This window comes from Panthera pardus, unplaced genomic scaffold, assembly GCF_024362965.1.
Source record: "Panthera pardus isolate Hobbes unplaced genomic scaffold, ASM2436296v1 HiC_scaffold_4, whole genome shotgun sequence".
In the NCBI taxonomy this organism is placed as follows: domain Eukaryota; kingdom Metazoa; phylum Chordata; class Mammalia; order Carnivora; family Felidae; genus Panthera; species Panthera pardus.
The window spans coordinates 11,979,641-11,995,818 of NW_026526969.1; the positions used below are offsets into that span (position 1 = coordinate 11,979,641).

Here is a 16,178-nt window from a genome sequence, read left to right on the forward strand (position 1 = left end):
CCTGTGTTCCTCCTGGTAGGTTTCTTGAGTACTTCCTGTGTGATAGTTATCACCTAGACCCTGAGGACAGTGGCTTCTGTAGAACACAAATTAACTTCCTTCCAGAGAGCTTTCAGTCTATTTGAGAAGATTAAAAGGGGAAAAAAGATTAAAACAACATGGTGTTATAAAAGAGTGAATAAAGGTACACGAGAACACTAGGAAAGAAATGAGGGCGTCATTTGAACAAGATTTTAAGGGAAGGGTGTTTTCACTAGAAGAATCTTGAGTGCAGAGGCAAGAAAAAGTAACCACGGTGCCTTTGGGTATGTAGGTGTGAACTCTAGCAGTTCCTATAAGGAAAGGATTCTGATTTATAATTTTATTTGGTCTGTTTCCCTAGACGTTTAGTTAATACTAAGACAAGTGCTGATTGATATAACTACTGAGGTAAGATTTCGGAGGCTCCTTAATTTGTTGGCAACATCTGTTTTAAGATACAGTTTCCTGACAAGAACCAGTTTGGATTCTTTTCCTGCTAAGTAGAAATAGTATTTAACGCTTATTTATTTTTGAGACAGAGACAGAGCATGAACGGGGGAGGGTCAGAGAGAGAGGGAGACAGAATCTGAAACAGGCTTCAGGCTCTGAGCTGTCAGCACAGAGCCCGACGCGGGGCTCGAACTCACAGACCGCGAGATCGTGACCTGAGCCGAAGTTGGACGCTTAACCAACTGAGCCACCCAGGCGCCCCAGTAAAAATAGTATTTAAATGGGAGAAAGGTAGTGATCCTATTTCACTTCTAGACAGGAGGGTGGTGCAGTTGCAAACCCAGTGGGCTGCCAGTTACAAGCTCTTAGTTCACATTCCGGTTTCATTACTTGCTGACAATTGGCATCTACCCTTTGATCATCTCCTTTATAATATTCAGATTATTGTGCCTGCCCTGCCTTTTTTCCTGGGTTTTTGCAGATAGCCCTGGTTCAAGGATGGAGCATTTACTTCTAGGTAAAACTTGGTAGGAATTAGTGGTCTTTCCACACAAACATGTGACTTTAAGTGTTGGTGGGGAACACCTCAGGTAGTCAGAACTCCGAAAAGAGGAAACAGAGTAAGGGAGGACGTTGGTTGGGGAGATGGAAAGGCAGTAAGATGAGCTGTGCTGTTGGCCGGCTCTTGGTTCAGGGTCTCCCTGAACCGCTCTGGGAGGACCAGGCGGTGTCAAAGAGAGGAAGGGGGTTTAGTCGTGCAACTGGCCTGAGTTCATATCCCAGTGTTAGTCAACCTGACTGGGCGCAGGTCCTTCGTCCATAAGCCTCGCTTGCCTCTGCTGTGAAAGAACACCTCCCTCGGGGGTGCTGTGAGATGAGCCGTATCCATGCCGCACAAAGGGCTTAGCTCACAGCAGTGCGGAGGCACACGGCCATTCCCTTCAGGTTCCCAGACCTCAGATTTTGAAAAGGAAGGGACGGAAGGTAGGTGAAGGTGAAAGGGTGACGCTCTCTCTATTGGAGCTGGAATGCTCATTTTCTCTTGCTTTCACTTTACCAGAGGGCCAGCCTAGCTGCTCCCCTCAGACATTCAGAATGTGACTTTTTAGCAACATTCCTGTAACACGTACACATCCCTGAACCTTTTACTGTTCACCAAATGAGTATGAAATGCAAACTCTGCAGGTCGCTGCAGATACAGCCTGGGCTCAGTAGCCATCCTTGTCCCCCAGAAGCCCATAGTCCGTAGAGGGGATAACAGGAAGCAGAATCAGACAAATAAGTGTGTAATTACCATTAGCCGCATTTCGAAAGAAAAATGTAAGGTGCTCGGAAAAAGTGTAACAGGAGGACCTAAGGTGGACCAGGAGGCTCCGGGAGGACCTCCCTGAGCAAGAGATATTAAGCACAAACCTTGAATGTTCTAGAAGTAGGAGTTCAGTGAGAGGGATTTGGGGGAATGTCCCTCCCTGGGATGAGGAATACTGTAAAAGAGCTAAGTGGAAGGGAAAGGATCATGAATTCCATCTGGAAAGTGTTGAGTTGCCAGCATGTTGAGTGAGGTCTGTGAGGCCTACAAGTACAAAGAATTCATCTGGATGCTTGAATGGCCAAAGGAAGTGGGTTGGTGGGCGTCATCAGCACACGCAGGGTGACCTCCCCGGCCTGGATGAAGTAGGCACAGGAAGAGAGCTGAGGCTGCCTGGAGGCCTCCCTGCATGTAGAGGCCAAGTGGAGGAGGGTGGCGAGGAGGAGTGGGCAGAGAGGGCGCGGGACCCCGGGAGGGAAGAGCAGTCTGCGTCATCCGTGCTGCTGAGAGGCCTGGTGACACGGGGACTAAAACACGGGGTCTAGAGTTTGCCTCCTGTTACCAAGTAGGTAAGCTAGTTGAAAGATGGGCTTCGGTGCCCGATGGGAAGGGGTTGGAAGACATCCAGGAGGTGAGGTGAGGAAACAGTGGCCAGATGGCACCTTTGACAGGTTTGGGCTGGGGTGTGGTGGCTGGTACCTGAAAGGGGAAAGAGGCAAGGGGAGGAAGGATTTTTTTTTTTAAGATGGCAAAGACTCGAACACATTGAAGTATCGATTGGAAAGATATGAAAAAGAGAGAAGCTGAGGGTATGGAGGAAAAGGGATTATTACTGCTGGCCTAAGACTCGCGCCTTGCAGTGTGCTGTACAGGGAGAGGACTCAGGGGCAGCCGCGAGCAACATAGGGATGTTCGTGGAAAGTGGATGGGCAGTGTGGGCCAGAGGTAGACCATTTAGGGTATGCCTGTAGAGTGGAACTCGTCAGCCATCTGTTAGGTGACCTACCCTGGACGCAGTCGAGGACAGCTTGAACAGTTGGTGTTTCCTTATGTTGCCCTTTGTCAGTTAGCCTTTGCTTCTGCCCTTGTGGCAGTTTATGAAAGAAGAGAAAATAATGAAATGCTCCCTATTCATTTTGCTGCGGCCCGTTTCTGGTAAGCCATGCAGGGGAGATAGCTGAAACTGTGTCAGAGGAGGTTTGGGGCTGCCTGGCTTGCTTTCGTGTATTCTTGTGTCCCATGTACAGCGGTAACCTTTCCCTTTCTCAATTTCTAGGCCTTTTCTGATGCCATTAAAAAATGGCAGGAGCTATCACCAGAAACCAGTGGAAAAAGAAAAAAGAGAAAAGAAATGAATCAGTATTCTTACATAGATTTCAAGTTTGAACAAGGTAACGGCCAACTTTGAGTTTTGCTCACAGCCTGTGTAGTGACTGTGCAGACCGTCTCCTTCCCACACAGCCGGTAAAGGCCAGTCGTGGCGTGGCCGCCCTGCCGGGCCAGCCCAGGGACCGACTGCATGGACTGCTTTGAGAGCACATCCATGTGTTTAGAAACTGGCTGTGGTTGCCGCCCACCTTCTTTCTGCCTAGGGAACACCATGACCAGAACATTCTGTGCAGTGTCAGAGTTCGTGTGTGAGAAAGTGTTTGGGGACACTCTCAAACTTGGGGGGTGGGGCCGGTCTTGAAGATGTGACAAGAATTCACTTTATCTCTGGTGAAATTATCTAGACCAGAGATTGATTATCTGTGTGCCCGAGAAAGTGGCTTCTGCACGGGAAAAGCACACAGCTCCTGAACAGCCACTTGTTTGTTGGACATTCTGTTGTTGATGAAATAATTTCTGAAAGCTCTTCTAGAGGGGTCACTTCGGGTTGGACTTTACATCAGATCTGATCCAAGTAAACTTGTTGGATTTTACATCAGATGTGATCCGAGTCGTTTGTGTCCAATAAAAGAGCCCGCCATAAAATTTTCCTATAGATTATGTCAGAAATAGGATTATTTCCCTTTTGTTTTCTATTTGTCTTTCTCTCAAATCTGCACATAGTTAACGTAACTTGATTGCAGGTGTGACTAAATGGAAACTCTGGGAGGCAACCAGGGAGTTGGAAAGGGTTTGGGTTTCTGAGCTCTTGAGGATGTGAAAGGAAACCCATAGACTCTGAGCTGTGAGGTCCCCAAGCTAGTCTGTGGTACATTGCTCTCCTGCCATGACGTTCTCACACGTTTGCCAAAGGCTAAGAAAGTGGGGACAGCGTGTAGGTGGTTCTTCGTTCAGCTAAGTTTATCCACGGTTTAGACTAGGCATCCCAAGTACATAGTCATTCCATATTGGTTTCTAACTTTGAGTGGTAGAGGAAAGAAAGTGCCACTTTGCAAGATGGTCCACTCCCTTGTTGGTCAGCTCTATCTTTTACGGAGTTCTTTTATATCCGGTCAAAATGTTCCCGAAATTTCCTGCCATGGGTGTAGTTCTTGTCTCTGAGAAGACTTGGAATCTGTCTGTTGCTGCTTCATCTTCCTGACTGCCCTTCTCTGTGTGTCTCCTCTGCTTGTCAGAAGCTCTTTGAAAGTCTGGGTGAACATACTCCACGTGAGTCTGCTGCGTGGAGACAACACACAGCATTGATATTTATGACTTACAGATACATTTAACCTTTCTTCACAGCAGCTTATAAGTACACATAGTCTCAGAGTCCCCTATCTGTTCCAGGAATCTCATTGTCCACCTTTTCAGCCGTTTGCCATCCAAGCACTGCTATTTGGGTTGTACCTTGCTTGGCTCGAGCTCGAAGAGGAGACAGGATTCCCCCTCCACTGTTTATGGTTTAATCCGTTGATAACTACACAGTCTTCTCATGAAGATTCTGGGAGCATTTGGATGTAAACTGAGCATTAATAAAAAATACAGCCTATCATCTCTTGCAAAGCTGACCAAGAAAATAAGACACAAATTGCCAATATTAGGAGCTAGCACCTTTTATGGGGGATATCACTGTAGACCCTACAGACAGCCAAAGTGAATACTGTGAACAGCTTTGCACACAAAGATTTTACAAGTGAAATGGACCAGTTCCTCAAAAAACACAGACTACCAAGACTTACCCATGTTCAGATAGAGATCATTTGGATAGCCCTGTAGCTATTAAGGAAATTGAATCCAGTGTTTTCCATGTCTTCCAAAAAAGAAATCTCCAGCCTCAGTTGAATCCACTAGAAAATTCTTCCAAACTTTTTTAGAAGAATGAACATTAATTCTATACAGTATCTTCTAATAACAAAAGCAGACAAAGACAGTACAAAAACTAGACCAATATCTGTAAATAGACATGCAAAAATCGCTAATAAAATATTAGCAAATAGGACATAGCGATACACAAAAAAATTGTGTGCCGTGACCAACTCGAGTATATTCCAGGGGTGCAAGGCTAGTTTAATATTTTGGAAAACAATCCATATAATCCACCGTATTAACAGACTAAAGAAGAAAAATTACATCATATGAATTGGTGTGGAAAAGGTATTTAATAATATTTCACACCTGCGTATGATTAAAACTCAGGAGTTTGAGAGGAGCTTCTTCAACTTGGTAACATCTGCAAGAAAACCTAAAGCTAATGTCCTGTTTAATGGTGAATCCTTGCCCCCTAAAATTGGGAACAGGGGAAGGATGTCTTCTATTTACTGCTATTCAACATGTACTGGAAATTATAGCTAGTGGAGTAAAGTAAACGCACAGATCAGAAAGGAAGAAATAAACTGCCCCTATGAGCAGATAACGTGATTGTCTACATAGGAAACTCCAAGGATACTTCTAGAATTATTGAATAAGTTCAGTATCATTGCAGGGTACGAGGTCAACCGACAAAAAACAATTGTATGCCAGAATGAGTATGTGGAAATCAAAGTTTAAAATACAATGCGATTTATAATTATTCCCCCACACCTCCAAATTAAATATTTAGGTGTAAATCTAACAAAACACTTACAAGACCTGTGTGACAAAAACTACAGAACACTGAAGAAAGAAATCAGAGGAGAAAGAAGTCAATGGAGACGTGTATGATGTTCATGGACAGGAAGACTCCGCATAGGAAAGACGTAAATCCTCCCCATTGATACACAAGCTTAATGTAATTCCTGTCAAAATCCCAGCAAGACTTTGTGGTGGCTACAGGCAACCTTACCCTAAAATTTACAGGGAAAGGCAAGGTGCTGAAATAGCTAATTTAATTGTTAAAAAGAATGAAGTGGGGGAGAGGTATCAGGAACCTGATGTAGAAAATATTGACAAAGCAAAAGATACTATGAAGAAGAGACTTTAGTGAAAGAATAGAAGGTTTGGGTGGAATAGACAGTTTTCTGGAAAATGTAAGTTCTGAAATCCACAAAAATAAAAAACCTGAACAGGTCAATTACGTGGTCTGACATCCGTCATTTTGTTGTTTTTTATTCTAAATGTTGCTTGCCGTGAATTTACGTACTACTGTTTGAGCTGTTCTGTAGGAAGGTGTTCAAAGTAAAAAGTTCAAAAAGCGTTGATCAGATGCCTGGCCACCTGCCAGAATGGCTAAAATCACAGGCCGGTGGCACAGGTGGTGAGGACGTGGTGTGACTGGAGCTCGCACGCGTTGCCGGAGGGCGGAGAGTGTACCTTGCGTGGCACCACTGTTTGGAAAATTGGTGCTGTTTTCTGAAGCTGCAGACATGCAGCTCTATGATCCAGCACGTCCACTCCTTCACGTGTGCTCAGCTGAAGTGCAGACGTGTTCCTAACGACCCCAAACTATAAACCCAACTGCCCTTGGTAGAATGGCTAATAAACTGGTAGATTCGCGCGGTGCAATACTGCTACGATAGGAGGGCCCTTCCAGTTGGAGCATAACAAGGGGGAAGAAAACATGGAAGTCAAAAAGTGCGTGATACGTTAGGGAACAGTAAGGGACCAAGTTTTCCCAGACGGTAGAATGTGTTCTCGAGAGTCGCAAACGCACTGCCTGAGGGTGTGGGGGGGACTGGGCCCCAGAAGACTGGGATGGCCGCCCTGCGTTCCTAGCAACAGTTGTCTGCATGATCTTGTGTGGTGGTCACTTATCTTCCAGGTGACATAAAAATAGAAAAGAGGATGTTCTTTCTGGAAAATAAGCGGCGACATTGTAGGTCCTATGACCGGCGTGCCCTTCTCCCAGCTGTGCAGCAAGAGCAGGAGTTCTATGAGCAGAAAATCAAGGAAATGGCAGAGGTAGGAGAGGGGATTTGGGGTGTGTTTCCGGGGTTCTGGTTTGCTCTTAGGGCTCAGTATAGAATGGTCCTTTAAGGGGTGCCTGGCTGGCTCAGTTGCAAGAGCATGCGACGCTTGACAAGCCCCACGTTGTGGTATGCAGACTTAGAAATCTTTTTTTTGTTGTTTTTATTTATTCAGGAGAGAGAGTGAGCTAGGGAGAAGGGCAGTGGGGGGGAGAGAGAGAGAGAGAGAGAGAGAGGGAGAATGCCAAGCAAGCTCCACGCTCAGCATGGAGCCTGACACAGGGCTCAATCCTATGACCTTGGGACCATGATCTGAGTCAAAATCAAGAGTCAGACACTGAACCAACTGAGCCATCCAGGCGCCCCGCCTTAAAAATGTTTAAAAAAAGTCTTTTAAGATTTGCATATTCTTTCAAACGGTTGGTTTGCATAAACTATAAAGCTTTAAAAAAACAACTGGGTTTTGTAATAATACTGGGTAAAGTTCACCACTTATAGATCAGATTTATGTGAAAGAATTTTAATTGGAGTTTGATAAACATACCTATTTCACCTCTCTTGGCCTCTAATGATGGAGAACAACCAGAGAGAGGTACCATTTAGCATTTCAGGTCTTCGAGTAAACTGTCAAGTGTGCAAGCCAACCAGAATATTTATGTATCGGGGGTTTTTTGCTCTGTATTTTCTGCATCGGTGGATCTCAGATTCAGCGCGTGAACCTCTGGGCCCCCCCGGGACTCTTCAGGAGGTCTGCAAGGTCAGATCTTTCACCCTCACGAGACATCCTTTGCCTGTTTCGTTCCGTTGACTTCGTACTGACAGAACAGTAGCAGCGCTGGCTCAGCATAAACCAAGTCGGTGGCACCAGACCGTGCTAGTAACCACTTTCTGCACCACTAGGCACTCACATTACAAAAGAACTCAGTGTTTCTCAACGTGCCTTTGAGGGGCACCCGGGTGGCTCATTCAGTGAAACATCTGACTCGATCTCAGGGTTGTAAGTTCAAGCCTCGTGTTGGGCTCAGCGCTGGGCTTGGAGCCTTCTTTTAAGTGAATAATAAAACGATTTTTTTTTTAATTAAAACGCCTTTGATGAAAGAGTAAGATTTACTTCTTTGATCACGTTACCTCGCGATGCTCTGTGTGACCCACCGGGAAGTTGGCACGGTGCCTCTGCCACACACGGACCGGTCAGTGGGGTCTCAAGAGGTGCTGGTGCCTTCGAGTTGCAAGATGCCCAATCAGGCCCTCTTCCCCCACAAAACACTCTTTTTATTTGAAAAAGTGCTGACAGAAAGCTTCTTATTCAGGAGTAGGCACGGGGCAGGCATTATCTCAAAAGTGAAATGATTGTGGCCAGTGATAAAACTCTAGTCCTCAAGCAGAAATTAGAATTTTTGATCCATCTGTCACGGTTACCTGTCATCTGTCACATTAACACCTGTTAGTGCACCTTGTGCTTTAATGGATCTTCCACACATGATGGTTTTGTCACGTAAAGCACTAATTTCGCGCATTCCGTGGGTCTTGCGGATGCTGGCCCATTCCATGGTACAGCATCAAAGCATGGCAGCCATCGATTTCTCGTCAGAACAGTGTTAAAAGGGGGCACCTGGGTAGCTTAGTCAGTTGGGCGTCCAGCACTTGATTTCGGTATAGGTCATGATCTCATGGCCTTGGGATCGAGCCGCATGTCAGGCTCTGTGCTGACTGTGGAGCCTGCTTGAAATTCCTTCTCCCTCTCCCTCTCCCTCTCCCTCTCCCTCTCCCTCTCCCTCTCCCTCTCCCTCTCCCTCTCCCTCTCCCTCTCCCTCTCCCTCTCCCTCTCCCTCTCCCTCTCCCTCTCCCTCTCCCTCTCCCTCTCCCTCTCCCTCTCCCTCTCCCTCTCCCTCTCCCTCTCCCTCTCCCTCTCCCTCTCCCTCTCCCTCTCCCTCTCCCTCTCCCTCTCCCTCTCCCTCTCCCTCTCCCTCTCCCTCTCCCTCTCCCTCTCCCTCTCCCTCTCCCTCTCCCTCTCCCTCTCCCTCTCCCTCTCCCTCTCCCTCTCCCTCTCCCTCTCCCTCTCCCTCTCCCTCTCCCTCTCCCTCTCCCTCTCCCTCTCCCTCTCCCTCTCCCTCTCCCTCTCCCTCTCCCTCTCCCTCTCCCTCTCCCTCTCCCTCTCCCTCTCCCTCTCCCTCTCCCTCTCCCTCTCCCTCTCCCTCTCCCTCTCCCTCTCCACCCCCCCCCCCCCCCCCCAGCCCTTCGGGTCAGTGTCTCCATCCTGGCCTCGGTCATTCTTGACAGCATCCCTCCTTTCTGGCACACAGGGTGACCCAGGTTCACCCTGCTTTGCCTGACCTGGACCTGGGATCACCAGTTTGTCTAACATACCTTGTTTTATTTTAGTGGGAATTCATACTGAGATTTCGGTTTCGAATTTAGTTTATAGGGTTTTTTTTTTACTCCATTTTCTGTTTGTATTTCTATGCTAAAAATCTTGATTCTTTTTTTTTTTTAAGTTTATTTATTTTGAGAGAGTGCAAGCATATGAGTTGGGGAGGGGCAGAGAGAGGGAGAGTGAGAATCCCAAGCAGGCTCCGTGCCCCAAAACTCTTGATTTTTAATAATTTTATAATGACTTATTTTCTTCATTCTATACTATATACTTAACATTTCTGAAATACCAGCTCAATATTAATTGCCAACAACGGCACTAAATATAGTCTGAGATTTATTTATAATTTTTTGTCTGATTATGTCATTAAAAATATGAAATCAAAATATTACAAAGTCACTTGAAATAAGTCTATGTGGTTATGCCATTAACTTGATAAACAGCGGGGTTTTGATATAATAAATAATAAACAAGTTTGTAAGTTTTAAGGAGTTGGTTTTTTATTTGCTTTTATTTGATTTTATAAAATATTTTTAGTTCTGAAGTCAAAACTGTAAAACAAGGAACAGAGAGACCTACCTTCTGTCCTATCCCTTCTTCCCATGACCCCTGAGTCCCTCTATATGTAACCATTATTAATAGTTTTTAGTCTGTCTTTCCTTATTTTATGTAAAAGCAGATATATTGGGAGGAGGTTGTTTTCTGTTGTTCTTGCTCTCTTACCTGGAAGGCAGCCCACTTTTCTGCCCCTTGCCTTTAAACTTAATAGTGCACCCTGCTGGTCACTCTTAGGCAAGCCAGAGATTCTCCTTTCGTTTTTAAAACCGCCTGGTGTGCAGTTTTCTGCATTACCCGTGTTGATTCGGTGATTCCTCTTGGTGGACGTTCAAGGTGTTTCCGTGGTAAAAACCCCCATGTGTACCTGATTTCCTCTTTCTGCCCCAGAGCGTCTTGGGGATACGTTCCTGGAAGTGCAGGTGATGAGTCAAAGGGTAATTGCTCACGTAACTTAGTCCTGTGGTGCTAGGTGTGCCCGTAGCGGTCATGTGAGCGGAGTGCCTGCGTCGCTCCAGCCATGCCCACAAAACACTGGGTCAGACTAGGTTGTGGCCCGTTCACATTACTGTTTGCTTGCGCTAGTCTTTGCTGTTCAGAAGTGTTATGTACACGGATTTTCCCTCATTCCTTCCACATTTGGAATCCGATGTAAGAAAGCTTCCCCCATATTTTCCAGTATTTGTTCGGTTTCCTTTTTTATATTTAGCTTTCTGGTGCATTTTAAATTTACTCTGAGGTAACTTTTTAAACCACTACACCGTGTAAGCGAAGAGATGATTTTTCGTAATTGAGTCCTTTTGTGTTTATGAAAGTAAATGCTAAATGCTTGTGGCATCTTCCCTAAATTGTATCTGCATGGATTATTTTTTGTTCCCCAGCATGAAGACTTTCTGCTCGCCCTGCAGATGAATGAAGAACAGTATCAAAAGGTAGTTTGAAATCCCACGAATTCATTTTTTCTGGGTATTTACGTGACCTGTTTTCTTTACGACATTTCCCGGTGGCAGATTTTGGTTCCTGTATAACCTGTTGATGTACTGACTTTGTGGTTCAACCAGCTTGCAGTCAGATACTTGAACCATGGTTGGCATTCTTGATCCCAGACTGGGTCAGAATTGAAGCAGAGAGAATGACAGAATTGTTCGTCTTGAAAAACATTGCCTGGAATCCGTTAGGCTCTTAGAGGCAAATTTAGTTCTGGTGCCAAAGGGTTAGAAGGAAGCGCCGTGTCTGACCTGAGGACCAGGTGACTTGTACGCTCTCTGCTGTCCTCATGTAGCGGCCTTTTCTAGCACGGAGGGGACGGACTGGTGACTGGCTCGATCTCTGCCATTAGCGAGAGGAGCAAGTTCACGGTCCTCACGGTGCCGGAGGTTGCTGCACTAGCTAGTTTCGGGGGCCGCTGCACATAGAGCTGGGGCTCAGATGCAGCCCCTCACACTCCTGCCTTCTTACAAGAGAGCCAAACCTACTTTTTGAAGCTTTTCGCAATAACATCCTTCATGCCACTTGCCCCTGATTCGTGTAATCATGTCAGCGTCGGAGAATAGGTGTGCTCGCTCTACTGGCAGCATGGGATTCCTGATACGGTAACTTTGTACAAAGGATGCCTCCAAAGAATAAAAACCCATGACGGTTCTCCCTGTCTCCAGTTATAGATTACTATTTGTATTAGCATCTCGGGCTAGACTTAGGGAGGAAAGAACAGCTCATCGTTGTTTGATGGCGTCTGAAGGTTGCTTTTTACCTCAGAACGCGTTTGGGGATGGGGGACCGTGGCCCATAGCTGCCCGTCTGCTTCCGCACGGGGTGTCTCACGCGTGTCTCTGACGGCCCGCAGGACGGCCAGCTGATCGAGTGCCGCTGCTGCTACGGGGAGTTTCCGTTTGAGGAGCTGACGCAGTGTGCGGACGCGCACTTGTTCTGCAAAGAGTGTCTCATCAGATACGCCCAAGAGGCCGTCTTCGGATCTGGGAAGGTGAGAACATGGGACGTGTCCACGCGCGCGAGGTGTTCACAGAGGATGCGACACACTTACAGACCAGCGCACGTGCCTCGTGGAATGGCCCTTTGGGGGGTGAGACGGGCTGGCGTGTGTGGGATGCCTAGGCGGTCCCTGCTTGCAGCGATGGTGTCGTAAGCGAGTGGCGTCACTCTCCGTGCCCGGCGTCCCCCCTGTGCCTGCTCCAGGAGCACCTCCTTCACTCATCTTCATTTTCATAATAAAAAGCCTGAACTCAGAGGTCTTTGCAGCTATGTGAATATATGAGAGTGTTGTTGGGGGTTTTTTTAATAAAATTTTTGAAGAATTTGATAGTTGCATTAAAATGAGTAACTGTTGGGCGCCTGGCTGGTTCAGTCTGATGAATATGTGACTCTAGATCTTGGGCTCGTGAGTTTGAGCCCCACATCGGGTGTAGAGGTTACTTAAAAACAGGTAAGGAGGCTTGGAAAAAAACGAATAACTGTACAAGATCATATTTCTCTGTCCAGAGTTGGTGTCTCTTGACGTTAGCATAACACGGTGTGGGAAGGAGTTTTGTCTTAATAAATACCTAAAACCTAAAATCGCTTTTTGTGAATGCCTAACCAATAATCAAACCACTCAGCCTCAGTTATTCTAAAGTTGCTTGTACTTGAGTCAAGAACTGAGTAATGGGGGCAGAGCGGTGTGGCAGGCAGAATGATGGCCTCCCCAGAGACGTCCATGTCCTCATCCCAGAGCCTGTGGAATGTTACCTCCGTGGCACAGGGGAACTAAGGTTGCTAGTCTGGTGGCCTTGAAATGGGAGACTATCCTGCGTTATCCAGGCAGGCCCAGTGTAGTCACAGGAGTCCTTAAAAATGGATGCGAGAGCAGGAGAGGACGTGGCGTGATGTGGGAAGGACTCGGTGAGCTGCTGGTAGCTTTGAAGACAACGTCCAGGGCCCTCGGGTGCAGCTCTCCCGGAGGCCATTGTCCTTTCTCCTGGAAGAGCTCTACTCTGTACTCTCGTCAGTCCCTTGTACCACTCGCCTCCGCCTCCCATGTGGTCTCAACCTCCAACCTTTTCAGGGCCTGTGGAGGGAATCCGTTCGCTTCTCACAAATCCCTCCTTTTCAGACACCGTGCCGTGTCCTTCCTCGTCACTCTCCATGGCCCTGTGGTTTGGACCGTGACGGGCCCTCTGGTGCCACCGGAGATGGACTTTGTAGGGTTTATTCATGCTTTCCTTATTTTGAGCGTGATCTCTTTCTTATCCACTATTTATTTGCTTCCCGTTGAGGAATACATTGAACCACTGGGGATTTTGTGTTTCTGAAAACTTGGTTGAGTTTTCTTTTCTTTCTTCGTCTCCTGACCTCACAATTCTAGTCAGAGCTCAGCTGCATGGAGGGCAGTTGCACGTGTTCATTCCCAGCCAGCGAACTGGAGAAGGTGCTTCCCCAGACCGTCCTGTATAAGTACTACGAGCGGAAAGCGGAAGAAGAAGTGGCCGCTGCTTACGCCGATGAGCTTGTCAGGTGAGTCCTCTGAGTTGGGGCTTGTCATCTGTGATCTCAGTCCCCGTTAGGAAGACTGCCTAACCACTGTCATAGACGATGAAACTTCTGTAACAAAGCTGGATCTTCCAGGTCTTCTGGCGTTTTCTCCTGAGCAGTAACAATAATTTTACGAAGGGAAAATCTGCCTTTCGTGTTTGTAACCACATTCCTTGGCACCTCTCATCACTCGCTTTATAGGACCATCATTACACGTTGGGTTGGGGGGCTGGGGGAGAGATGACGTAGGTGTGAGGCGTTCTCGCAAAGGTAGAAGGTCTGTGTTTACGGAGTGGTTTACACTGAGGCAGGACTCAGAGTGGCACCTGCATTTCCTGATAAGAGCCAGCATGATGGAGAGGCTCGGTCCGTGTTTTAATTAAAAGTCAGGGGATACGGCTGTCCAGCTGAAAACCCCATCTTCGTGGGAACGGTCACAGGGAGCCAAGTCAGGCTTCCATATTCTGAGCAATATTCCTTCTGCCGTGTTGATCGTAGGTGCCCCTCCTGTAGCTTTCCAGCCCTGTTGGACAGCGACGTGAAGAGGTTCAGCTGTCCCAATCCTCGCTGCCGAAAGGTAGGGAGGCACATGTTTTTCCGTATTCATATTTGAATTATGGTATTGTGGACAACACTAATGGCCCAGATAGCGGCTGGTTGCATGCTGACCCGTGAGCAGGACTTGTGTGCTCTGCTTTTCATGAAAGCAAATGAAGATCACCACTTTTGAATCATGCTTGACTTGGTTACAGAGAAACGGGCCACGTGTGGAACTCCTGTCACAAAGCTCTGGACCCCTGTTTTATACCTTTTCCTAGGAGGGCAGATAGCTTCACGCCAAACGTGAAGGGTTTCTAGTTTCTTCTGCTGGGCCAGCATTTTTCTTGATTGCTCTTTTCACTACCCTGCTGTGCTCAGATACTTCCCCTGTGTGCACACACATGCGTGTACACACACACATTCTCTCTCTCCTTCTCCCTCTCTCTCCCCCTCCCTCCCTGTGGTTTTCGAAGTTCAAGTGACACTTCTTTGATTAAAGGACTGGGCATCGTGGCATCCTCTCTGTCACATCTGATTATTCACTGTTCTCAGGAGAACTGATTGTGTCGGGTGAGACCAAAGCCATCTAAGCACCTCGTGGCAGAAAATGTTTCTTCTTTTTAACTAGGCTCCTCTGTTAACTAAGAGTGTTTTAAAATGTGTCAACTATTGGGGCGCCTGGGTGGCGGCTCAGTCGGTTAAACATCCGGCTTCGGCTCAGGTCATGATCTCGCAGTTTGTGGGTTCGAGCCCCACGTTGGGCTCCGTGGTAACAGTTCAGACCCTGGAGCCTGCTTCAGATTTTGTGTCTCCTCCTCTTCTGTGCCCCTCCCATGCTCATGTTCTGTCTCTCGATAATAAATGAACATTAAAATTTTTAAAAATAAAATAAAAATTTAAATGTGTTAACTGTTTACAAACCACTTAGAGCTTTTGATAAATATGGGCAGCAACCTAGACAAGTATTTTTAAACCATTTTTCTAAAATAGCACGACCAGAGGGGCACCTGGGTGGCTCAGATAAGCGTCCACCCAGGTCTTTTTCTCAGGGTTGTGAGTTCAGGCCCTGCACTGGGCTCTGCATTGGGCTCTGCACTGGGCATGGAGCCTACTTTCAAAAAGAAAATGGCATGACAAGAGTTGAACATTATAATATCTCTGCCTTATGGGAGAGGGGAGAAATGAAAGGAGTCATTGGAAAAGGAGGAAGAAACTAAACTAATGGACGAAACTTTATTCCCTTTGTTTTCAGCATTCACGTTTCTGTATAAAATCTGAATGCGTTCTTAGAACTGATGTGTCCGTGTAATAATTTATCCCCACTGCAGGCTGTTGCTATAACAGTTGTCCCGATAGTCTCCGGCTTGTGGAACTAAGCGTAGTACCTGTCTGTCCTGTGTGCTTCCCATGCACCCAGCGCCAGAATGCCTGGGGAGGCCCCAGTAGCCAAGGGAAGTAAAGGTAGGGGTGTGGGGGGAAGTGAAGATGTTGGAATATTCTAGGTCTGAGGAACAGTAGCACACCGAAGGCTTACAGACTAGGTGGGGTCAGGCCATGCAGGCCTGGAGCGCCAGTAAGAGAGGGGGGGACAAAGGGACAGGCAACAGGGAGGTCTCTCTGGCTGTTGGGTAGTCCAGGTGAAAGATGCACATCACGGCCACCAACTGCGGAGTCTCCATGAATTGCCTAAGGTGGAGCTGGGATTGCACTTCCTGATAGAATTCCAAATTAGACCCTGCCAGTAAAACTGTTCGTACACAATTTGGAAGACTGAAGGTACAGCCATTATTCTCCAAAGACAGTTACACTCATGCGTCTGACGGTGTCCTGTGAGTGTCTTGAGAACATCCAACCTGAGATGTGAGTGAAAGTCTCCCAGTGGCTTTTAAGATCTGAAGCGGAGGGGGGTCTGGGTGGCTCAGTCAGTTAAGCTTCCGGCTCCCGATCTCAGCTCAAGTCTCAATCTCAGGGTCATGAGTTCAAGCCCCATGTTGGACTCCACACTAGGCATGAAGCCTACTCTTAAAGGATCTGATGCAGAAACATCAAATATTCCGCTTCCTTTCTGTGGAAGGGATATACGTGCCCTGTTGAACTTGGAGGTGGTCATGTAACTTCTTTTGGTCAATGAAATGTCAGTCTGGATGAAGTCAGT

At 46.9% G+C, this 16,178-nt stretch overlaps 1 protein-coding gene across 2 annotated transcripts in view; it reads left to right on the forward strand.

Annotated features, from left to right (window-relative positions):
• Positions 1-16,178, forward strand: part of RNF216 (ring finger protein 216) — a 144,450-nt gene that overhangs the window by 41,779 nt on the left and 86,493 nt on the right. For both annotated transcript variants that reach the window (XM_053894083.1, XM_053894084.1), the window contains exons 8-13: positions 3,057-3,171; positions 6,888-7,027; positions 10,840-10,890; positions 11,802-11,939; positions 13,317-13,465; positions 13,982-14,060. In XM_053894083.1, the coding sequence (XP_053750058.1) occupies positions 3,057-3,171; positions 6,888-7,027; positions 10,840-10,890; positions 11,802-11,939; positions 13,317-13,465; positions 13,982-14,060 (672 nt within the window). The remainder of the gene's footprint in view (positions 1-3,056; positions 3,172-6,887; positions 7,028-10,839; positions 10,891-11,801; positions 11,940-13,316; positions 13,466-13,981; positions 14,061-16,178) is intronic.